Below are 20775 nucleotides of genomic sequence, written 5' to 3' on the forward strand. Positions count from 1 at the left end.
AGTTGATAATGTTTTTGTTTGTTATAAATATTTAACGAAAAACACAAGAGTGTAGAGTTAATGGAGCAGTTATTTTTTTGTTCCCTACAAGTGCAACGACGGCTAATCGATGAGCTAATGCTGAGATTCTATTTAAGCTGGTCAGTGTTCGCTGAAATTGGGATATTTATTAGAAATAGTGGACATTTCCCCCCTTGGCTTAATGTGGGTTATTAACAGAACAGTGCCACACTTTTTTGCTTGAAATTGGCACATTTTAGTGCTTGGTTTGGTCTTGAACAGTTTTAATATTTTTAAATTAATAAGGTAAAGATTTCTTTAACTTTCTATTATATCAATATGTCTCCAGCGTACAAGTTAAGTCTGTCTTTCTGTATTAATACGGATGGACTCTAAGAGGACATTCTGAATAGTCTGAAATGGTATAATATGCAAAACATTTTTATGGATTGTTATAATAAAATATGAAATATATACCCCCTTGCCTCCCTGACAATTATCCTTCATCATTATTATTTTTTTTTTTTTATCACTGTGCTTTCAGCCTAATGGGAAACAGAGTGCCACATTTCTTGGGCTCTAGGCATCTAATGAGGCCTATTACCGAGTTGTCCACATCATGTGGTGCTGCCCACCGTCATACCCTTTCTCCTTTTTCCACAGCTAAGTAGGAGATCATCTTACCGCCTCCTCGAGCACACACAAAGACTGATTAGTTTTCCATTTTTAATCAAAAGAAAAGTTTGCGTCAATAATGCTGTGCAGTGGAAATAATTACTCTCCTGTTCGCAATGAGAATTTGGTCTGGCATGGCTACAAGCCTAATTAGAATTTGTTATGACCCCAGGAATTATAAACATGCTTACAAAACACCAGTTTTGATTAGTGCTCAGCCAGTATCTGAAATTACAAAAGGTACAGCAGGTGTTCTATAAACACCGAGTGTGGAAAATGCAGAAATCTGTAAAGCAATTTCAAACAATTACAAAGCAATGCACTTTCCGTCTGTAGTTCATCTGGTATACTAATATTTCAGAAATTAAAAGTCGTGAGACGGATGAGCCTGGTGGTTTCAAGCATCCACAACAGCAGGTTTTCCAAGTGCGTCAGACACACCAACAACTGAAAGGTCAGTTCTTCCTATAGGTTTTCACGAGGTTATACATTTTTCATTACATACATTAACTTTCATTCCTGATACATTATTAATGAGTGCTGGAGGGGAAGTTGATGAAGTGAGAGATTGGCAGGGCATAAAATAGCCACAACTCCCCATTCTGATACAGCCTCATTACCCACTACAGGCTGCTGTTATCGATTCGCTCAACTCCATTTGTAGATTCTGTTGAAGCGGTTAGATCATCCTTTGCGGAAAGTATTAATAGAAGGCATACTCATACATCGATACAGTCGAAGTGCTTCCAAAAACTACGGTAGGTTGTGTACTGCAGAAGTCCTATAAAACCTTGGCTGTGGTACATTAAAACTCGTCATTTGATGCATTTTATCTGACAGGATCCAGTTTGAACAATAAAATCCCTTTTTTAAAGCTCACAGTAGGTCGCTGCAAGAACCAGGCACACACCGTGCTCCTAATCACAACTGTACTTGGTATTAGTGGTGCACATTATTGTGCCTTCTCCCAAACTCAACCTCATAGAGCTGCTGTCAGTCGCCTCATATGATGAGACTCACGCCTGTCAGTGGTCAGCAACTCCTCCATGTGTTCCCAGACTAAAATATCATCCTATAACTGCCTATTCACTTTGTGCCAGAGGTGTCAAACAGAGAAAGATAGCAGTGATCATTTCTGCAGTTGTTAGGGGCTGATATATTACACTGCATGTTGTCAAAATCACAGCCTTTATAATGCTGCAACCTTTGTTCTGACAACTACCTGAGTGATGTGGACGAAGCATGATGAATAATAGGGATATTTACCACCATCTTTGTTTTGGGGCTGCAACCTATTTATTTGCCTGCTGAATTTTGTCTCAATTATTGTCCCAAGGTGACATTATCTGACATGTAGGATAAGTCTTGCATGTGAGGGCCCAGAACCATCAAATGTTTGTGATCTGTGCTTGAAAAATACCATTAAAGCAACATGATGTAACTTATTTACCTTAAAATATCAGCTTCAGAATCATTTTGATGGTACAGTGTCTCACAATAGGGTGAATGGTGTCTCTGTCTCAGCTACTCCGCCCCCATGTTACTTGTTTCTGCGCTATGTAACTTCAGTGAGAGGGTAGGATCACAGCATCACATACATGTTTACTTTAGATACAAGTTTTTAACACATAACTTTGTAATGATGTAGAGTTTTGTTTGTAGCTAGCACCTACATTACGTATGACAAATTGTTACAGACCTGGGATTTGTATTTACGACAGCGGTGTTGCACAAAACGCCAATTTCTACATAATGTTGCTTTAACAATAAGATGAATAATGATTTATTCATCTGTCAACTAATGATTTAATTGACGTATTGTTGCAGCTCAAAATCTATTTTATTACAGCTGGATAAACCACATTTTTTCTGCAACTTGAAGTACTTTATGTTGCACTTCATTCTCCCCAGGTGCCATTACTGTAATGTACTGTATATATTGATTGTACTCCACAACCATGTCAATAAAAACCTGATGTCTGTTATTTATGCAACAAGCGGTGAAAATGTCAGTATTTCAGTCTGTTTATAAACAGTGTGAGCTGTGTTTAATCACACAGTCAGCGTCTGTGGGGAAATAGAGCCTTTTAAGTCCAGCGTCTCTTGTAAATAAGTCGGTCGCCCACAGTTAGATGGATGCTGGCTAATTGATAAATGATACATTCAATTTGCAATATAAAACCACTCATAATTAGCAATTATCTTATAATAAGCAAGACTGAGCAAATGAAAGCAGGGCAGAGAACATAATTACAGCACTGATGATGACAGAATAAAAAACTGAGTCCTTCTGATTCAAAGTCACAACGGTACGCATTCTGCATACACCTTGATAAGACAGACCTTCCTTTCTTTGTAATAAGTCAGGGTCTAGAAAAATGAGTCTATTATCATCAGTGAATCTGTATGAGTTCGAAGAGTAACTTAACCTCACCACAATTGAGTTTCAGGGTTTGAATGCTCGTCCTAAAAAGGTACAAAAGGAAAAATATTCTGTCCCTTGTTGAGTCCTCGACTGACTTTTCACCAAAAACACATTACTGATAAAATAAGATTCAGCAGTTCAGTGATTTCTTTCTACGACTACGCAAGAACAGATGTATTGCAATTTGTAGTGAAAATGTACATTTGTCAAGGCTGCACGGGTGGGCAACTTGTCACCAACCAATAGAAGTGTTTTTGACCCCTCCTGAATAAGCCATTATTACACAAACTCCATACTGAAAGAGTTTGAGAGCAGAGATTACTCATTGTTATTGATATTTCTTCGAGAGATGTAGGAGCAAAGAGCCTAAAAAAAGAAAGAAAGAAAAACTGCCCACCTAAATGCCACAGAACGAGAGCACTTCTCTTAAAATATCACACTGTCTCACGGGGGGCTGCCTGCTGCGTATTTGGTTTATTACGACAAAGAGTGTATAGCTCATGTTATAGCCAAAACCAGCCAAGCGTTGGACCCTGTCGGTGGCTGCTTTTATAAAACTCTGTCAAGAACGTGGTGACATATCGTAAAGCAAGGATACAAAAAAGGTCACAGGTCTTTGCTATTATGTACTGTAGAGGGAAAATAAATCTGGAAGGCAAAGTGGGGCGCGAGATACTTCAAACTTACTTATTCAACTTTCAAAACTACAAACACTGACATATCTCATAATTCACAATCAATATTATGATAACAAAGCCTATTACTGCTTTTGCATTTTCATACATTTTGATGTCTATTAGGGCTGCACAAGTAATCAAATATAATCGAAATATGGCCACGTGCAATATCCACATGCTGAGGTGTGCAATTGTTTGATAATAAAGGTAAAACGTGTGACAAAACAGCATTACAGTAAAGTACTGTAGTGCTGCATCTTGTTTTCCAGAAAACATGTTTGTTTAATAGACGCCAGCAAATGTCACACAATCATGATTTTAAGTTTTTTCAGTAAAAATTGTGATACACACATGATCATTCCCACTAAATCATATCGCAATATCCGTCAAAATAATTGCAATATGATTTTTTGACCATATTGTGCAGCCCTACATTCTGATGACACAGGTAAGCAGTGTTCGTCAGCCCCTCATACACCTATACACACAGACGTATATACTGAAACATACTGTTTAATCCAGCTCCATGTTCTCAAATAAAAAAGGACTCTACACCATCTTTGAGGCTTTACAAATAGTATTACATTTTATTAATATATTTTCATAAAACAAGTTTAAGACTGTATCAAAAACTCAGTAAAAACATTAGATTTTTAACCATTTTTTCTTATGGTGATATCAGATATGAAATGTACATAATTCACATGTTGTGGTTTTCTTTGTTCCCCATCATATTGAGATAATGCATTATTTTTTTGTGATGGGCACGGAAACGTTCTTTTGCACCCTCACAAACTATAAAGTCTTTTTTTTTCTTCAATGATTGTGATCAGAAATCTAGACATACAATTAAAAAATAAAATTATTTCCCACTCTGGCCCTCCCAATCCCGACTAGGTTTACTGATAAAACACTAACATTATGGAGTTGTTTAATTTCACAGGCACACAATTATGTACATCCCCTTGTCCCCATGCCCCGTCTGGACTGACAACAGGCACTGCACTAATAAGTGCAAAACCTAGAGGCAGAGCAGTGATAATACAGTACTCTAAGCCCACCCACCCCTCATACCAACAAAACCAACTGAATATAAGACAGTGGATCCACCTCATCAACTATGATGCCAGTCTCACCCTGCTGTGAACCACAGCGTTCCATTGGCCCCTTCATTATTGTTGTAGCAACCCCACAAGGTTTGCCTCGTCATCTCACAGGCAGGTTCAGTGGCACACACATTTTAAAAAAAATTAAAATAAAAAAAAAAGTCATTATTTGTTTTGTAACTTAATGAGGCTACATGTACAACAGGCGTGATCAGTGTAATGTCCTTTGTGATCAAGTACCAGAGGAATCTCAGTCATGTCGTGAGTTCAAAGATACCAAAAGAATATTTTTTTCCTCTTTAATGAACTACCACTTACTGCGTTCAATTCTGCGCATGACACATAGTGCAAGGTTTAACAAGAATTTGCATAAGTGCAAGGTTTGCATGTTATTGTCAAGAGGGAGCAAAGCATAGGAGAGAACACGGAAAGATCAAAGTCTAAGAAACAAACAGATTTTGTGTAAATAAAGTGTTTCATGCTTTCAGTTTGGCTTTTTGTATTTCATTCCCCTCTAGAAATAACAGGTGCAAAATCTTAGTAAACCTAGCTGAAGGACAGATAAGAGTGATATTGAACTCATAAAGATTAACATTGTGAGGAAGAGCCTCAAGTCTGTTGTCATGGTGACATCTGCTCAGAGGCCCTGTGGGCTTCAGTCTTTCCTGCGTCTTTATTATTTTCTATACAATAGAAATAGAACATTGTTGAAGATAAAATTGACTCTTCTTGGCAAAAACAGACAAAGAAGAATATGCAAGAAGTGAAAAGCAGATCTGAAGGACAACAAAAAAAAATAGTGCTGGAATTACAAACTGTTCCCCATCCGTTTGCCCTGTGCCAGTAGAAGAATTTTACGATACTGTTTCTTAGCCATGATGGTCAAATATATGGGTATGGTTGCCTGCTCCTCTACAAAGTCAAAGCCATTTCATTGAACACATGTAAAATTACTCCTGTAGTAGTTTTCAACAAGCATCCCTACATTGCACCTGCTTTCCAAACTGAAAGCTCGAGTGTGCGTTAGGGAGGCACATAGGGAGGTGGTGACCTGTATGAGGTCATGTTCTTGGGGCGAGAGCCTTTGCCCTCTATCGGGACAGTAAATGGTGGTGGGGGCTGGTAAGGAGGGGCATTAGGATCATCATCTTGATAAACAGAATACTCCTCCAGCAGATCCTGGTTTAGCAGGGTACTGTGCGGGCCAGCCATGTTGGGGTACTCTGGAGGGGGAAGTGGGGGCTTTTCCTCCTGAAGTATAAGAGGGATGCTGGAAGAGGGGGGCGACTTGGAATCATCCAACTCATCTGCAAATATTATAGGGACTCCTTTCTTGATAAAAGTGGCCTGCTCCTCGATGGTCATCTTCCCTTTGCGCTTCTTGCGGTAGCACACCATAGCAATGATCCCGGCTATGAGCAGCAGGGCTGCTACCACTACAGCTGGAATGACAGTGTGCAGGTAAACATCATCGGTGCTCCTACGACCTGTCCCAGGTGAAGGTGTAGCTGTAGGAAGAGCAGGCATCTGCACCTCTCCTGGTGGGATGAACGTGTAGCTCTGACATTTATTGGTGCCACGAATAGAAATGTTAATGGGTTTGAATTCAGGCTCCATGGCTTTGACGAAGGCCAGTTTAGGTGTTCCTCGGGGATCAGAGATCCTGTTGCTGAGAACTGTGATCTGGTCCTTTGGACAAGGACTCTGCTGGAGACTGTTGTTGGTCCATTCCACCACAATGGAGCCACTAGTGATGTTTCTCAGGGTTACTGTGCTGCTGTTGCGATCACCGAGGGCATATGCCAACTTTTTGGTCAAAAGAATCTTCTTATGGACATCATTGCTTAAAGTTTTAGGGTCACCATGGAAACGAGCAGCAAACACAACTGACGGTTTGTCATTACCAGACCAACGGTTGACTTGAACCTCAAATGCATCCATGATGCTCCTCCCACCCTTGTCAGTGGCCAACATGAAGTACTCATGTTTCCCCTCATGCTGCTCCTCTGGAAGGCCATACAACAGCTGGATAGTGCTGTTGAATTGGATCCAAGACGTTTCACTCACTGCTTCTTTGGGGGTCTTCTTCAAAGTCAAACGCAGCTTATCAGTAGTACCATCCTCCCTGTCAAAGAATGTATCAGGAGGAATCTTAACCTCAAAGTATGTGCCGACCCATGCGTTCACCTGATCAATGGCGTTGCGGATCTCTGGGTTTCGATTTATGTCTGGAACCACAGACAGCGTGGTAGAAACAGTGGTGCGTTTGGGCGGTTTAGGTGTGGTGGACTTGGGTTCTCGGGGAGCTGGAGTGGAGGTTTTGGGTTTCTTGGGTTTCCTTGTGGCAGACGGTTTAGGTCTTTTGGTAGTGCTTGGTGGTGTTGGCAAAGCAGTGGCCTCCACAAATGTAGGCCGAGTCATGGTAGGCTGAATAGGGATGGTGCTTGTAGTTCCTAGTACTCTTGTGGGTTGGGGAGGTCCAAAGACAGGTGTGTGGGCTATCTGGTCTCTGACCCTCATAGTGGGCTTCACTGGAAGAGGCAAAGGGCCTCGGACAGGGGGAGCAGAATGGTCTGTTGCTGGGGCAATAGAGGGCGATGTTGGTGTGGGAACAACACGCACAGGGGGCTCTGGATGAGTAGTCGGCGGAAGCAAGGAGGGCACTGGAGTAGGAGTATTGTACAACTGCCGTCTGACCCGTTTCACTCCATGGGGCTTCTTGTTGACAATGTGCCAGCCAACCACTGGGTATCCCAGCCTGGCCGACATGGTCCCATCCTTTGCTGAGGATTGGACGCTGCTAATGTCAGGGATACTGCCCTGGTCAAGGGCACATCCAAGTTTCCATGACAGTAGGGCCCCATTCTCCACCACCTTCTTGGCATTCCCTGGTCCAGCCATGAAAGCAGACATGTCAAATAAGCGATTGTTGACAACAGGGACGACCCTCATGTGCTCCAAGGGCACATGTGAGAATTTTCTCATAATGCCAAGTAAGTTGACCCTCTGTTCAGCAACCATCTTCGTCAAGTCAGCATCCAAGATGACAGTTAGGACGGTGACAGGCTCTTCAGAGCCACAGGTGAAAGGTTGGATGCCACTGATATCAGACTGTAGAGTGAGCAGGGCTGGCTCTGAGTCTGCTCGTTCTTCTGGGTATACTTCAATAGAGAAGACCGTACTGGGGAACACTTGGTTGCCAGTCTTTTCAATTATCTCCTCTCCAGACACCAAGATATGATACACACCTTTATCCTGGTCCAGGGCTAAACCTCTCAGAATGCAGCTTTCTTTGTCCCAATATAGCCAGGAGGGTAAAGTCTCCTTTCCCATCTCTGTGAGCTATGGGAGGAAAAGAGAAACACTTTTACTTTTTTTAATACTATAGGGATACTTCTGAGATTTAAGTTGAGTCTGAAAAGGAAAAACTCATTACTTATTTCATTAAAGTGATAATTCATTTCCAAAAATGATTACGAATTGCTATTAAAAGTTACCAGGACCCAAGTGATGTCTTAAAATTACTTTTAGTGTGACCAGGAATTCTAATGTTATAATATAAAGAGAAAAAGAAGCACAGGTAAGTATTGGCAGCCGTGAAGCTGTAACAAGAAATAGTTTGTTGAATTAATATCTCTTTTTGATAATGACAGTGAAATAGCAACTAGAAAAAAGAAAACACACACAAAATGAACAAAAAGATTAATGCAAATCTTTATATCTGGAGAAGAAATGCTTTCACCATCTCCCCATTCAGCTAATCAAATCTCACCAAATATGAACAGGAAGCAAAGTGAGCTTCTATTCATAATAACTATGTGAGTCATCACTATTCATTTTTAGTTATTACAGTGTGACAGGATATCATTCTGCATCACCACTCTGGCCAATAATAATCTCATCTCATTCATAAGTCAGACTGGAGCAAATTGCACCAGTCTGCTTCAATCAGCAGTGATACAGTGATCAAAACTGAAGAGATAAATACCATACATTATGCATTTAAACAGAAAAACTACTCCGGCTTACATGGCCATTGTAGTCCACATAAGGTGCATAAAAGAACAATAAAAAAGGTAGTAAATGTTCCAAGTTCAGAAAACTGCACATACTGCATCTTCTCAGTTACCATTTTGATTCTTTCACCACACTAAAGTTCACCTATATCTGTATCATATATTTGTAGAGTGTAGCTGAGTCCAAAATACATATTTTTCAGTACAATTAGAAAAACCTAATACTGTAACAACCTCAAGTTCAACTTTTAGAATTTTATTGATTTTATTCTGTATCCTAAAAATATAATTTAATACCTCCCAGGGAACCCCACTATGCGTGTCATATTTTATTTGGCATTAGTAGATATAAAACGTGTACAGGGTGAATAGATAACAGGTTAGAGGCTATATAAAATCAACCCATCAGCACTACAAAGTCCTCCTATACTTCCCATTTTGCTATTCTGAGTCTTTCTTTCCAGCACAAATGCCGTTCTGATTATGCACCAATTAAATCCGACCTCATTTAATTCATGTTAAATAATTTACATGCTATTATTTGTAAATACCAACACATTATTATGAGGATTCAATACTGCGGGCCAAATATTTCCAACATAAAATCAGCAGCACATTTATCTCAACATTGAATTTCTCCCGTTATGTCTAATCTTCAGTGTACTTACATGGACACTACAGGTTGCGTTGGCAGGTCCTGGTGGAACCTTCAACTGGAATACCTGGCCCACGATTGCCGAGGAATCAGGTATGCCAGTGTGCACTCCCCCATTCTTTGCAGAGCAATCTGGGATAGCTGTAGGCGGCCCTTCACCAACCGAAGACGCTGCAGCCTTTAGCTCAGAGAGCACAGAGGACTGCATAGAAGCCTCTAGCTCCACTGATAAAATCTCCACCAGTGTCTCTTGCTGTTCGGGCATGGTGCTGTGGGCCATGGTCACCAGAAGCCCTAGTACCAGAGGGATAGTCCTGCACGAAAGAGGCCTGCTCCTCCCAGCATCCCCACAGCTCATGTCTCTCCGTTTATAGTGCATAGCAATAGGCCTTTGGGCTGCCCAACAGATGTCTGTGAACAACTTAAGAGGCCACATGCACTGTAGTCAGTCTGATGATATGCTTGTGGGTCAAAAACCCCTAGTTATTGGCTTTGCTCACAGATGCAGTTGTTTCTCTTTGTTGTCCTCTGTGATCCATGAAGAGATCTTTGGCAGCCCGTTAGACAGCCATGTCAGCCAGCTGTGTGAGAAAACAGAAAAAATACAAAAACAAACATTAGTGTGACAAAGTGACAAATGGAAAAGCACTCTACTTTGAAAATGGTGTATGGTGCCAAAGAATATGGTTCTATTATTTAAAAAGACTTGATACTGACACTGCAACGTACTTGTGCTGTGTCCAAAATCCCCATTTATCATCTAGTGCACTATATTTGGGATCAGATTGCCTATTGACACCCAACATTTTAGAGCATTTTGTGCATTTTTTTTTAAGTATAATTTATAACAGAGGCAATATTTGGAGACCGTAAAAACACGGAACTCAAAACATGCCATTTATAAATGTTAGGATGAATACAATTATCTAAATCTACTGAAATTATACCCAAATCACAGGGTTGTTTGTGCCAGTAGCGTAAAATATATTTCTATTTTCTATTTAGATTACACACTTGTAGTTTCAAAGTCATAAACATTATTATGAAAAAGGACACGCTGATCTCCCACCGATCTTCACTTCTCTGTCATGGCATTTTCAGTAATAGCGATTCTCACGGGACGCATGAGTGTCAAAGGTTGTTTGTCTTGGGTGTAAGTTTTAATTAGGTGCCCTGGGGGTTGGAATAAGAGTCTCCGTTGTGCTGACCCAGCCAACCCCAATCCTGTAGCACTCAGAAACGGGCAGAGGAGGGTCATCCAGTTGCCTGGAATCCTAATGCCTGACTGGCACAAGGCTTTGACGTCGACTTATACACTAAACAAAATACTGCCTGCTCTAAACCGCTCCAAACCCAGAAGGAGGATTTTTCTTAAAGAGGATCTTGTGAAATACTTGTCATTCACTGGAAAACAGTTTAGGCGAGAATCTGTGTCATGAAAACGGCTAATTTATACAATGCTTGAATTTGCCCATGCAATATTTGGATGATTCATAGAAGAAACGGCCAGTAACAAGAGGGCTGCGATAAAATGGGATAGGGATCTCGTGGGAACCAAACACTAATGTTGCAATAAGAAAATATACATGTATGGGAACTCTGCCTCATTCTTTGGGGATAAGCTACAAAATGTAATGAGCAAACTGACAGCAGTCATTATTGAAATCAACCATGCAGGCGAATGCATGCACTTCCAATAAACTCCAAATACACCAACAAGTACAGCCAAGTTTCAGAAGATTAGTTTGTTTTTCTCCTTCACCCACTCGCTGTCTTTGTCTCTCTCTCTCTCTCTCTCTAGTCAGACAATTTATCATATTTTTAAAACCAACTCAACACTAAAATAACCACTACAATTCTAATCCTAACAATAACATTAGCACTGCTGCTCTGATGTTCAAGCATCTGGTTTCTAACTCAGGTATCTAAAAAATACAATGGCCAAATTCATAACCTTTTCATTCAGTTTTAGTTCCCACTGTCAGAAGCAGTTTCTTTTTAACCTTTACATCTCATTTAATAAGCCTCATTTAAAAGTCATGTACTCCAAAGGCAGCTTATCAAATAGTTGAGTGACTGTATTTTCCCTGCTGAATGGGGCAGAAAGATTTTCAATGGAAAACATTGTCGCAGGTGGGAGTGATCAAAATCTCTGTGGGAATTGTCAGTAATAGATATAATTCCTGAAGATTTTGTGCAGTCCTCTATCTAGTAGCTGAAATTGGTTCTCAAAGTAAAAAAGAACGTCCTCACATGCACCAACTTTCAGGTTTTTCAGAACCTTCAGCTACAATACCAAAGCACCTGTGCCCATTTAATGTTGCAAAAGGATGTGAACAAAGGGCAACACGTTTTTGAGGCCTAATGAGCAATTTTGTTATAGACTAGATAGAACTCCTATGGGACTAACCAAAACAGTCTTCTGTTAAAGTTATGCCTTAACATACTGAACTTACGGTCAGTCAAATTTTTAAAACCAAAATCAGCCCAGCCTTTGTAAAAGCCAATAAAGAGAATAGCCTACATTTTGGGCTGTACAATTAATCGAAATATTATCAAGATGGCATCACAGCCAGGTGCAATCCAAACTGCAGAAGCTGTGATTATTTGATAAAGGTAAAATGTGTGACAAAACAGTATTAAAATGATGTACTGTAGAGCTGCAGATATGCGCTGGCCGACGATTCTTGTTCTCCAGATAAAACAAAACATGTTTGTTTGGTACAGACCGTGTTTCCGACACACAGACTGTACTTGGGCAGAAACCCATTGTGTGCTTTTTGGGCAACTTTGAAAATGAAAACTATGATGAAAAATTGTCATTCCCACTAATCATGAATTATATCGCAAATGCAATATCTGTGAAAATTAACGCTTTTTTAATTATCTTTTTTTTTCTATATCACGTATTGTCTAGTTCACATTATCTCTGACCTGACGAGTCAATATTTAGCCTGCTGTTAACCTGCTAAATTCACACAACTGCTTCTTTTGCAACTTTGGTTTGTGTGGATGCAAGTACACTCCCACTCCTTCACTCCCTTTTACAATACCTACACACATTGTTCTGATCTAGTCATAGAATTGTAAGGAGCCAACATCTCTACAGTGGTATGCAGCTCAGCCAGCGCTACTGAGACAGGCCAACCCACTGCTTTTTCATTTAAAAATGTATGATTCATCACTAGACCAAAAGAATAAATAAAAAATAAAAAAATCATACAAAGGCAGCTGCAGTTAGTTGTTTGCTTGGAAAAACAATTGTGTCAGTAGATCATCTATGGTTTGTAAAACATGTAGGCTAACGTATGCACGACAAAACAACTGAAATCATATTGTGTTACCTATATGTTATAAGTATCTACTGCAGGTATGGAGGGGATTTTTCTGGCACAGAAGTGGGCAGTTATGACTTGACTGCCAGCTGGGAAAATTACTACATACAATCAATTCACATCCACAGGGCTCCTGTTCCCTCCACCATCATGCACATATTTGAAATGATGCATGGCAAGGCTTCAGACTAACTTTTTCCACCACTGTCCCTGAACTGTCCCAAAAAAACGGCATCTTAATCTTTACTTGTTATTTCAAAGTATTAACATTCAAAGTATTTTTACCTCCAATCAACAAACTTTGACAGAATAGGCAACCATCCTACTGGACTATTCACACACCGTAATAAACCAGAAACTGTCAAACATGTAATTATAGACTGCAACAGGTATGAAGAAGAAAGAAGGGAATTAATATCAGTACTACTTTACAGAAAACACATTACATTGGGCAATCTGCTAGAAAATACATCAAGGAAAGAACGCAGTCTTTTTTTTTTTTTATCAATTTAGTTTTGTTTATTTTGCCAGTCTACGGCTACACTCAAGTCCACCATGCACCTTGAAGCTGGTTTGTCCACTGTCATTACAACTCAGGAAAAAAGTAAACTTGTTGTGTTGTCACATTAAACTGCAGTTCACGTTGTAACACTTCATGTTTCTCTGAATAGAAATGCTCAGTCCTGCTGTGTGTTTTAGCCCAATTAGCTGTTAGTTTTGTTAGCCAAACACAAAACAGGGCTCTGCTGGCTGCCTGCTCCTAGCGAACAGCTAACCAGCTCGCCTCCTGCCGACTTCAAACCAGATTTGTTGTTCACATTGTAACATTACAAGAAAGAAATATTATGCATCCTCTGTTGATAGAGTTTAATGTGTTCTTTCAGATAATAACATGCTATATTTTTCTTGTGCCGTGCGCTGTGGAGAGAGAGATATAACTATGGTAACAGCATATAGGCTGCGCTCAGTTCAGCGATTTCAACCTTAAGATAATAAAAACAAGACAAGTCACTCTTAAACCGGAAAAAGCAGTGACACACTGTTTATCTGTTCTGTTATTCTGACGTTTTGCAGACTAAAACAAATACAGAGTATTGAATCATGTCTCACCTAACCCATTAACCAGGCTGAGACATGCCCCTTATCTGACATCTTTATCTACTGAGTCAGTTCCAGGGGATTTTTTTTTACCCCACGCCCGTCACCCCATGTACAGCCCTCTTCTGAGTCTGACTATCTTTGACATAAAAACCCCAAACACTGAGCAATCTCTTTCAGACACACGGTTATACAAGATTACTTAAATGTTGAATCTTCAATGACTGACAATTTGCAAACTGAGTGTAAAGACTAAACATATTGCTTGATTCATCCGTCCATTCCTGTTTATATGTAAACCAAACATTAACATGAAAATAGGTATTGCCCATATGCTTAATTTAATTCAGAATGAGCACTACACCTTACCTCAGGCTGTTGCCACACACGGAGATAAAAAGCAACATCTGAGCATCAAAGTAAGCTCTCCACAATGTGTCCTAGATTCTATCACGTTCTCATTTCACAGTGTGAGTAATTCAGAATCCAATTAAAACAACAGCTCATTAAGAAATATGAAACGTTTTAATATGTCGATTTGCAGCGCTCTAACGTGCCGTCGAAATGATAAACAAAGCAAATATTGAAATCAAACATCTGCATAACAGAGTCTCTTTGAGATGAGTAAACCTCAGTGGTAGGGGGAATGTCATCTGAGCAAAATCAAAACATGGCTTAACAAAAGAGTATGCATGACGCCATACTGCCTGTTGTAGAGAGGATTGTCCTTAAAAGCCTTTACTTCATCACAATCACTCTGCTTGTAGAGTAGTCTAAGAATAGGGCGCACATCAAAGCCTCTCTTTATTTATTTTGGTAAAAACAACTTGCAATAATCATATTTCTCATTGCCAATAGAGGGGATAATTATGCCTCATTGTTATCATCATGATCATTTCTTTACACCAGCGTTGGGGCTGAGCTGTATGCCACTCTTGTTAAAACACTTAAGAAATGTGGTTTCAAAAGCCCCAGTGCTAAAACAAAAAAAAGGTAATTAAAGTGTCCTGTGTAATAAAAAAGCGTTAATTTTCCACTCAACACTTATTAAAACCTCATTGTTTCTATGACAAGCCGAGTGCAATGACACAGGCTGATTTATGCCCAATTCACACTGAGGCCTGCACTACCAGGTGTGGGGGGGGGGGAACCAAACCGTTTACAACCATGCTATCTACACTGTCTGCAGTTCAACAGTAGTTAAAACTTGAAAACCATCAAAAATAATTAGGGCTCCGATGCACAGTGGCACTCAGGGCCAATTGAATTGACGTACCACATCCAGCAGCCTCTAGATAGTGCATGAGCTGAATAACAAACATATCCACAAGACAAGCTTGCTTTGCAACTGGATGTTTCCCTTGTGTTGCCCTCTACACTTGCTCGACAAAGTGATGAAATGTGTGGAGGAGAGAAAACACAAAATCGGCCTTGGTTGAGTGAAAGTCTAACCTGGCATGATGACCCGAGAGCAACTCGTTTAACGCTACAAGAAAACTACTGTATGCTGTCAAAAACCAAGTGTTGGAGGTCAACAAATCACTTTTGTGTATTCCTGTGAATTCAGAAGGAGCCAGAAGCATGAAGAAAATGTAAAGTTTGAGGTGAAAAAGAGAAAAAAAAAGGAGAGCAACGCCAAAATCTCTGACCAACGAGTGAAATGTGTATCCGAAAAGATTAGCAGTTGTTGCGATGTAGTTAAAAAGGTTGATTTTCTTAATCCGTGTAAACTTATATCCAGTTAAAAATCGCTGATTATGATTGTGAGGTTACTGGCCACAAAATGTACCGTGAGGTTGACGCTAAATCAAAAGCTACAGAGGCTGCTGTAACGTTAAACACGTTGGGAAATCCACGCTAACACAATACTAAGTTAGGCTAAACCAACCCGTCCACATTTAACACAAACACCATTAAAAACACTATGGTTGATGTAGCTTATGACGTGTAATTAAACAAAAACACCGATATCATAATCAAATCTTTCAGGATTGACAGAAATCAGTGTCCCAGTAGCCAGATTGGTACCCAGTTACTGTCTCATAGCTAACGCTAGCTAACTAACTAAATGTTAGCTACCGGGCCCGTTTCTGCCCCCGTTTAGCTACATCGGAGTCGGCAGACGAGGCCTTTATAGATGATAACGCCACCTACGACGTTCAACCTTCATTAATCATGTATCAGCCCACGCTGTGTAAACTCAGTCTTTACGGGAATATTAATCGTTTAACCTGCCACAAAACGAAAAGCCCGCAGATCCGGTAACAGGCTGCGCTCAGTGCTATCCTACATCTGCTCATCGCTAGCGCAGAGATGCACCTGTTTTATTCTAGGCGGAACGAGCTGCTACCGCCGCCGCTGGGGCATCCACAAAACAAATGCCTTGCCTCGCTCAAAATTATGCAGCTAACATTAACTCTGTCCGGCTGCTGTTGCTATGAAAAAAGCTCGCTTCTTGGCATTAACACCCCCCACCGTGAGCGTGTTAACGTGACCCAGCTCCCATCACTTTACAAAAACGTCGAGCAGCAAAGTCGAATAAGAGCGAAGTGGACGGAGCGACAATAGCCACCGAGTGAGGCTAGCCGACAAGCTAACGTCAAGAGAGTAACGCCGATGACATAAAAAAATGGCTCGTTACCTGTCCTGTCAGCGGCACGGGAGTCCCGTGTTAATTCCGCAAACGAGCCGAGTTAGCGAACATGACGAGGCTGGCGTTTTTGACGCTGCTAGCGCTAAAACAGCGACATAACCCAAAATTCAAACTGACCTTGTTAGCGAGCTAACGTTAGCTAACTCGCGCCGTAACGTCTCCTCTTGTAGCCGGAGAGCGCCGCGGAGACTTCCAACATGCCATTAAACATGCGCCTTTCCCTTCAGCGCCACAGACACATATCTAGGATTTTTGGTAAGCGGAGTATCGGAGCACAGTCGAGGGGGAAGAGATATCTCCCCGGTTGGGTTAGTCGGCATATAGTTCACTGCTCTGTATTGTAATTATGTCGATGGCAACCCCTCCCCGGCTGCCTCTGTCCTCCTCGCAGACAGGTCTACAGGTTGAGGCCAATCGTGTGTACCAGCATGACTCCGCCTCCCTTTTATTTGGGAGACAGGCAGGTGAAAAGATCAACGGTGGAGGAGCTGTGGGTGAAGGTTAGATTGGATCTGCTCTTACAGTGGAGTCGAGCTACAGGCTGGATAAAACTTTGGGCTTTTTTGGGGGAGAAGAAGTGGTGGGAGAAGGGGGCCAGGCCTCATTGAGAGAGAAGAAGAAAGATAATGGCTGGTGACATAAATCCACTGAAATTGACAAAAAATCCTCAGATGGGATGGGAAATGATAGTGTGTTTGCATTTTTTACCTCATTAATATTGCAAATATTTAACTTCTGAGTTTGTGTTTCTTCTCCAAAATTACATAGTGCCCCTTTAAAGGAATGAAAATAACACAAATCAATAGGTACATTTTTATTTTACTTTTCATTCTCAGGTAAGAGGGTCAGAATAATTGGCCCCTCTGGCGTAAAAAAAACTTGCAAGCATCTCTGGCATGAACTATTATTCATCAGTTTTCATTTATACAAAATGCACGCCGCTTTCCTTTACAAAATGTGAGCGAGAAACAACAACTCTTGTCCTCAGGAGTATTTCTTTCTCTTCTACATTTCTCTGTCTGGCTCTAACTATTGAGGACAACGAGGCGCAACAGTGCCGTAGACTATAAAGCCCGCCCAATATGCAGTTTTTGGGGCTGGTATCAATGTTATACCAATATCGGAATTTTAAAAATTCCAGTATGGATATATCGGCCAATAAACACACGCTTTTTTTGCTGTGATCCCTCAAATGTGGTTATCAAACACTTGTGACGAAGGTATGTAATGAACGCAGGATATTTTACAGTTTAACAATCAACGTTGTTCTCGAAAGTGACATCAGTGAACTGAAATAAACTTGAAATCAATGATTATAAATCTCCCCGAGCATCGTTTTCCGAACTGTGTTCTTTAAAACCAGAAAGCCTATCACAGATACATCTGTGGGATTCATCAGCCGATAATGTCTTCAGTTGACTACATGCTGTGCAGTGCCAGAAATAACTAAAAGGGACAAAAAGGTGTGAAAATTGTCAAAATTGGGAGAAATATGAGTGCATTGTGAACCTGGGAGGAAACAGGGAGAGGAGGGGGTTGAAAAAAAGGAGTCTTCTGGGAAAATCATGAGGGTTAGCAAGTCTGGGCGGCAGGGTGCACTGTAGGTGGGTGATCTATGGAAAAGAAAGAGGTTTGACTTAACTTAATTGGGAGTGCCAAACGAATGACCAAGGGTGTAGAAAACAGAAGAAACTCATGTAGCCATTAGTAAGAGCCAGTATGGGATGAAACCGGTCAGAGTTTTTTTCCTTTTATGATTTTTTTTACTCAGATATGTCCCAAACTAATCAAGGCCTTTTAACTGCATTCTTGGCTCGGTGTGAGTGTGCCAAAAGTAAGCCCATGCACTCCCCCTTTTTTCTCAGCTCCATTTCGGATTCATGCAGTATAGCGTACAAGAATAAAGTGTTTAAAATGTCAGAAATGTTGGCATATTGCTAATGTGCAGAGGGGAGGGGGTGATTATGATGGCCATTGTTGAGAGAGGGTGAGACCAAAGTGCTGTAGTTGCAGATGGGAGCACAGTGTGGCATAATTAAGTAATGAAATGTGAAGTTGGAATCCAAAGAGTGATAGAAAAGGTGTCATATGCAGAGGCAGTAAAGAGGGCTTGTCCAAAAAAAGCTGAGGAGTGAAGGGAGTGCCAGGAGGGAGCGAGATGCAATGGAGATAACAAAGGTCAGAGGAAAGGGTGAGGTTACATTTACAGCAAGAGTAGAAAATGCAACGGTGGACGTGAAACCCAACACAGAAAGGATTCAGATCATTGTAAAGGCAGCAGTGAACCACTTTGGCATGAAATGGGAAGAAATATGAGATGGTCTCAGTATCCAGTCAAGCCAAGAGTCGACATGTGTGGGATAATACTACTGATGATGATAGTGACAGTGGAACGCAATGGGGAAGACTTTAAACAATTCATAGACAGCAGGAGAGAGAAGCCAGATATCTTACATATCCAGAGAAACTGGGTCAAAAACTAAGTTCAATTGTGTTATATGTGATTACGATGCACTCTGACAAGAAAGAAATACCATGCAGAGTATTGGGACAAGTCAGGATCAGGAATATGTTGTTGTAGAGGTGTGGTTTGAGAGTAAGAAATAGAAACTAATTTTATTTGTTGCAGGGACTTAATTACACCTTATGGGAAAATAAAAAGTTAGACTGCAGTGAACGAGTAGAGGAGGTATTAAATGAAGGTAATTTGGTGTGGATGTTAGTCCAGGTAAGGAGTCTGTGTTAGACCTTGTTTCTAATAAGATTGCCTTAATGGTTGCCTGTAAGGTACAGGATTTTTTCTAGCTAACTAAAAGAAATTAAAAGGAAGAAAACCTTTGAAAATGAGATGAATGAACTAAAAGTCCAAAGACATGGTGAATAGGCTTGTGCAGGTATTAGATATTATCGAATATTGTGATATTGACGAATCCGAATGTATGCAGCACTTTAACATACAGACATTAGAGTTTCAAAGAAGAATGCCAGTTTGCCTATTTTGCAGCGTTTCAGGTTTGAAGCGTGAGAAAATGGCGAGCCAAGTGACCTGAATGAGGCTACATGTCGCCTGGTGTTAACTAACTGGGGCAACACCACAAATCTGCAGTCTCACCTGACGATACTTGATCGGGACAATATTGTGATATAAAATTTTGGATAGCCAAGTGGTGAAGAAAAACGTGCATTCATGGTAATGAAGAGAAGTCATAACTACCAGCAGGTGATTGAGTACGTGTGAGGGACTATAGGACAGACAAAAAGAGCATATTTCAGGAAGTATTGCAACTCAGTTGGAAGCACTACACCCGTAGCGGAGATGGGTGATAGAAGGGACAGGAGCTATCCAATCCTAACAAATGGAGATCAAACTGCAGCCTCCAATATAGAGAGAGCTCAATCAATCATAAACACTTTTTGTAGGGTTCTGGTCAGATGAAGGAAGAAGAGAGAGAACAAAATGCTGAGGCTTTACAACGGGAACATAACACAGCGACAAGTACAATGTCCCATTTATCTCGGGGGAGCTAAAGAATGCAAGAACGGATCAAATGCCGTATGTTATATAATGTTAAAGAATTTGAGTGAAAACGGACTCCGGAAGCTTTTGAGGCTGTACAATAAAGTGTTGGAAGAAGGGCGAACACCAAAAGAGGTGGAAGGAAACTGTCTTTGTCCCGTTAAGAGAGCCAGAAGAGTACATACGTAAGTTATTAGGGTGCTTTTGGAAGAAAAAGGTATGGTGGCTAATTATTATTTAGAAAAGAAGAAAGTAGTGATCCAGACTAATGTCTGGACTGAAGTAAGGAAACTACAAGTCCAGAAAGAATCTGTGGTTGCTTTATTTTTTGATATAGGTGTATGTCGACATGTTGTGGAAAGACAGTCTTCTAATAAAGTTGTATTTAATGTAAGTAGGGGGACGTATATTTAACTGAAAAGGGATGGTGCCTTCAGAAGTAACAAGTAAAAATACACCCTTGAAAAGATCTTTCTGATACCGCGTCTGTGCTTTATACCGTCTTCAAGTGCGTTTATAGGAAAAAGAGGTCAAGTGCTGCTCTTGTTTTCTGAAAACAAAAACTCCAGTCACAGCTGAGATGAAGGCCGTTCACGTTCTAAAGGTTATATTTGTTCT

At 40.6% G+C, this 20775-nt stretch overlaps 1 protein-coding gene across 1 annotated transcript; it reads right to left on the reverse strand.

Annotated features, from left to right (window-relative positions):
* Nucleotides 1–4336: 4336 nt before the first annotated feature.
* Nucleotides 4337–17017, reverse strand: LOC140999594 (dystroglycan 1-like). Its single transcript, XM_073470076.1, has 3 exons — nt 16758–17017; nt 9568–10135; nt 4337–8225 (listed from the first exon to the last, which is right to left on the reverse strand). The coding sequence occupies exons 2-3, from the start codon at nt 9988–9990 to the stop codon at nt 5907–5909; spliced, it is 2742 nt and encodes a 913-aa protein (XP_073326177.1). The 5' UTR covers nt 9991–10135; nt 16758–17017; the 3' UTR covers nt 4337–5906.
* Between the last annotated feature and the right edge of the window lie 3758 nt (nt 17018–20775).

Source organism: Pagrus major, chromosome 7 (assembly GCF_040436345.1).
Source record: "Pagrus major chromosome 7, Pma_NU_1.0".
NCBI lineage: Eukaryota > Metazoa > Chordata > Actinopteri > Spariformes > Sparidae > Pagrus > Pagrus major.

What these genes read in the sequence shown, in the direction of transcription:
- LOC140999594 (XM_073470076.1), bottom strand. Translation starts at nt 9,990, where the DNA reads ATGTGGCCTCTTAAGTTGTTCACAGACATCTGTTGGGCAGCCCAAAGG. An exon ending in ACGCAACCTGTAGTGTCCAT is followed by an intron (nt 8,226 to 9,567) that starts GTAAGTACACTG and finishes TTCCTCCCATAG; the next exon opens with CTCACAGAGATGGGAAAGGA.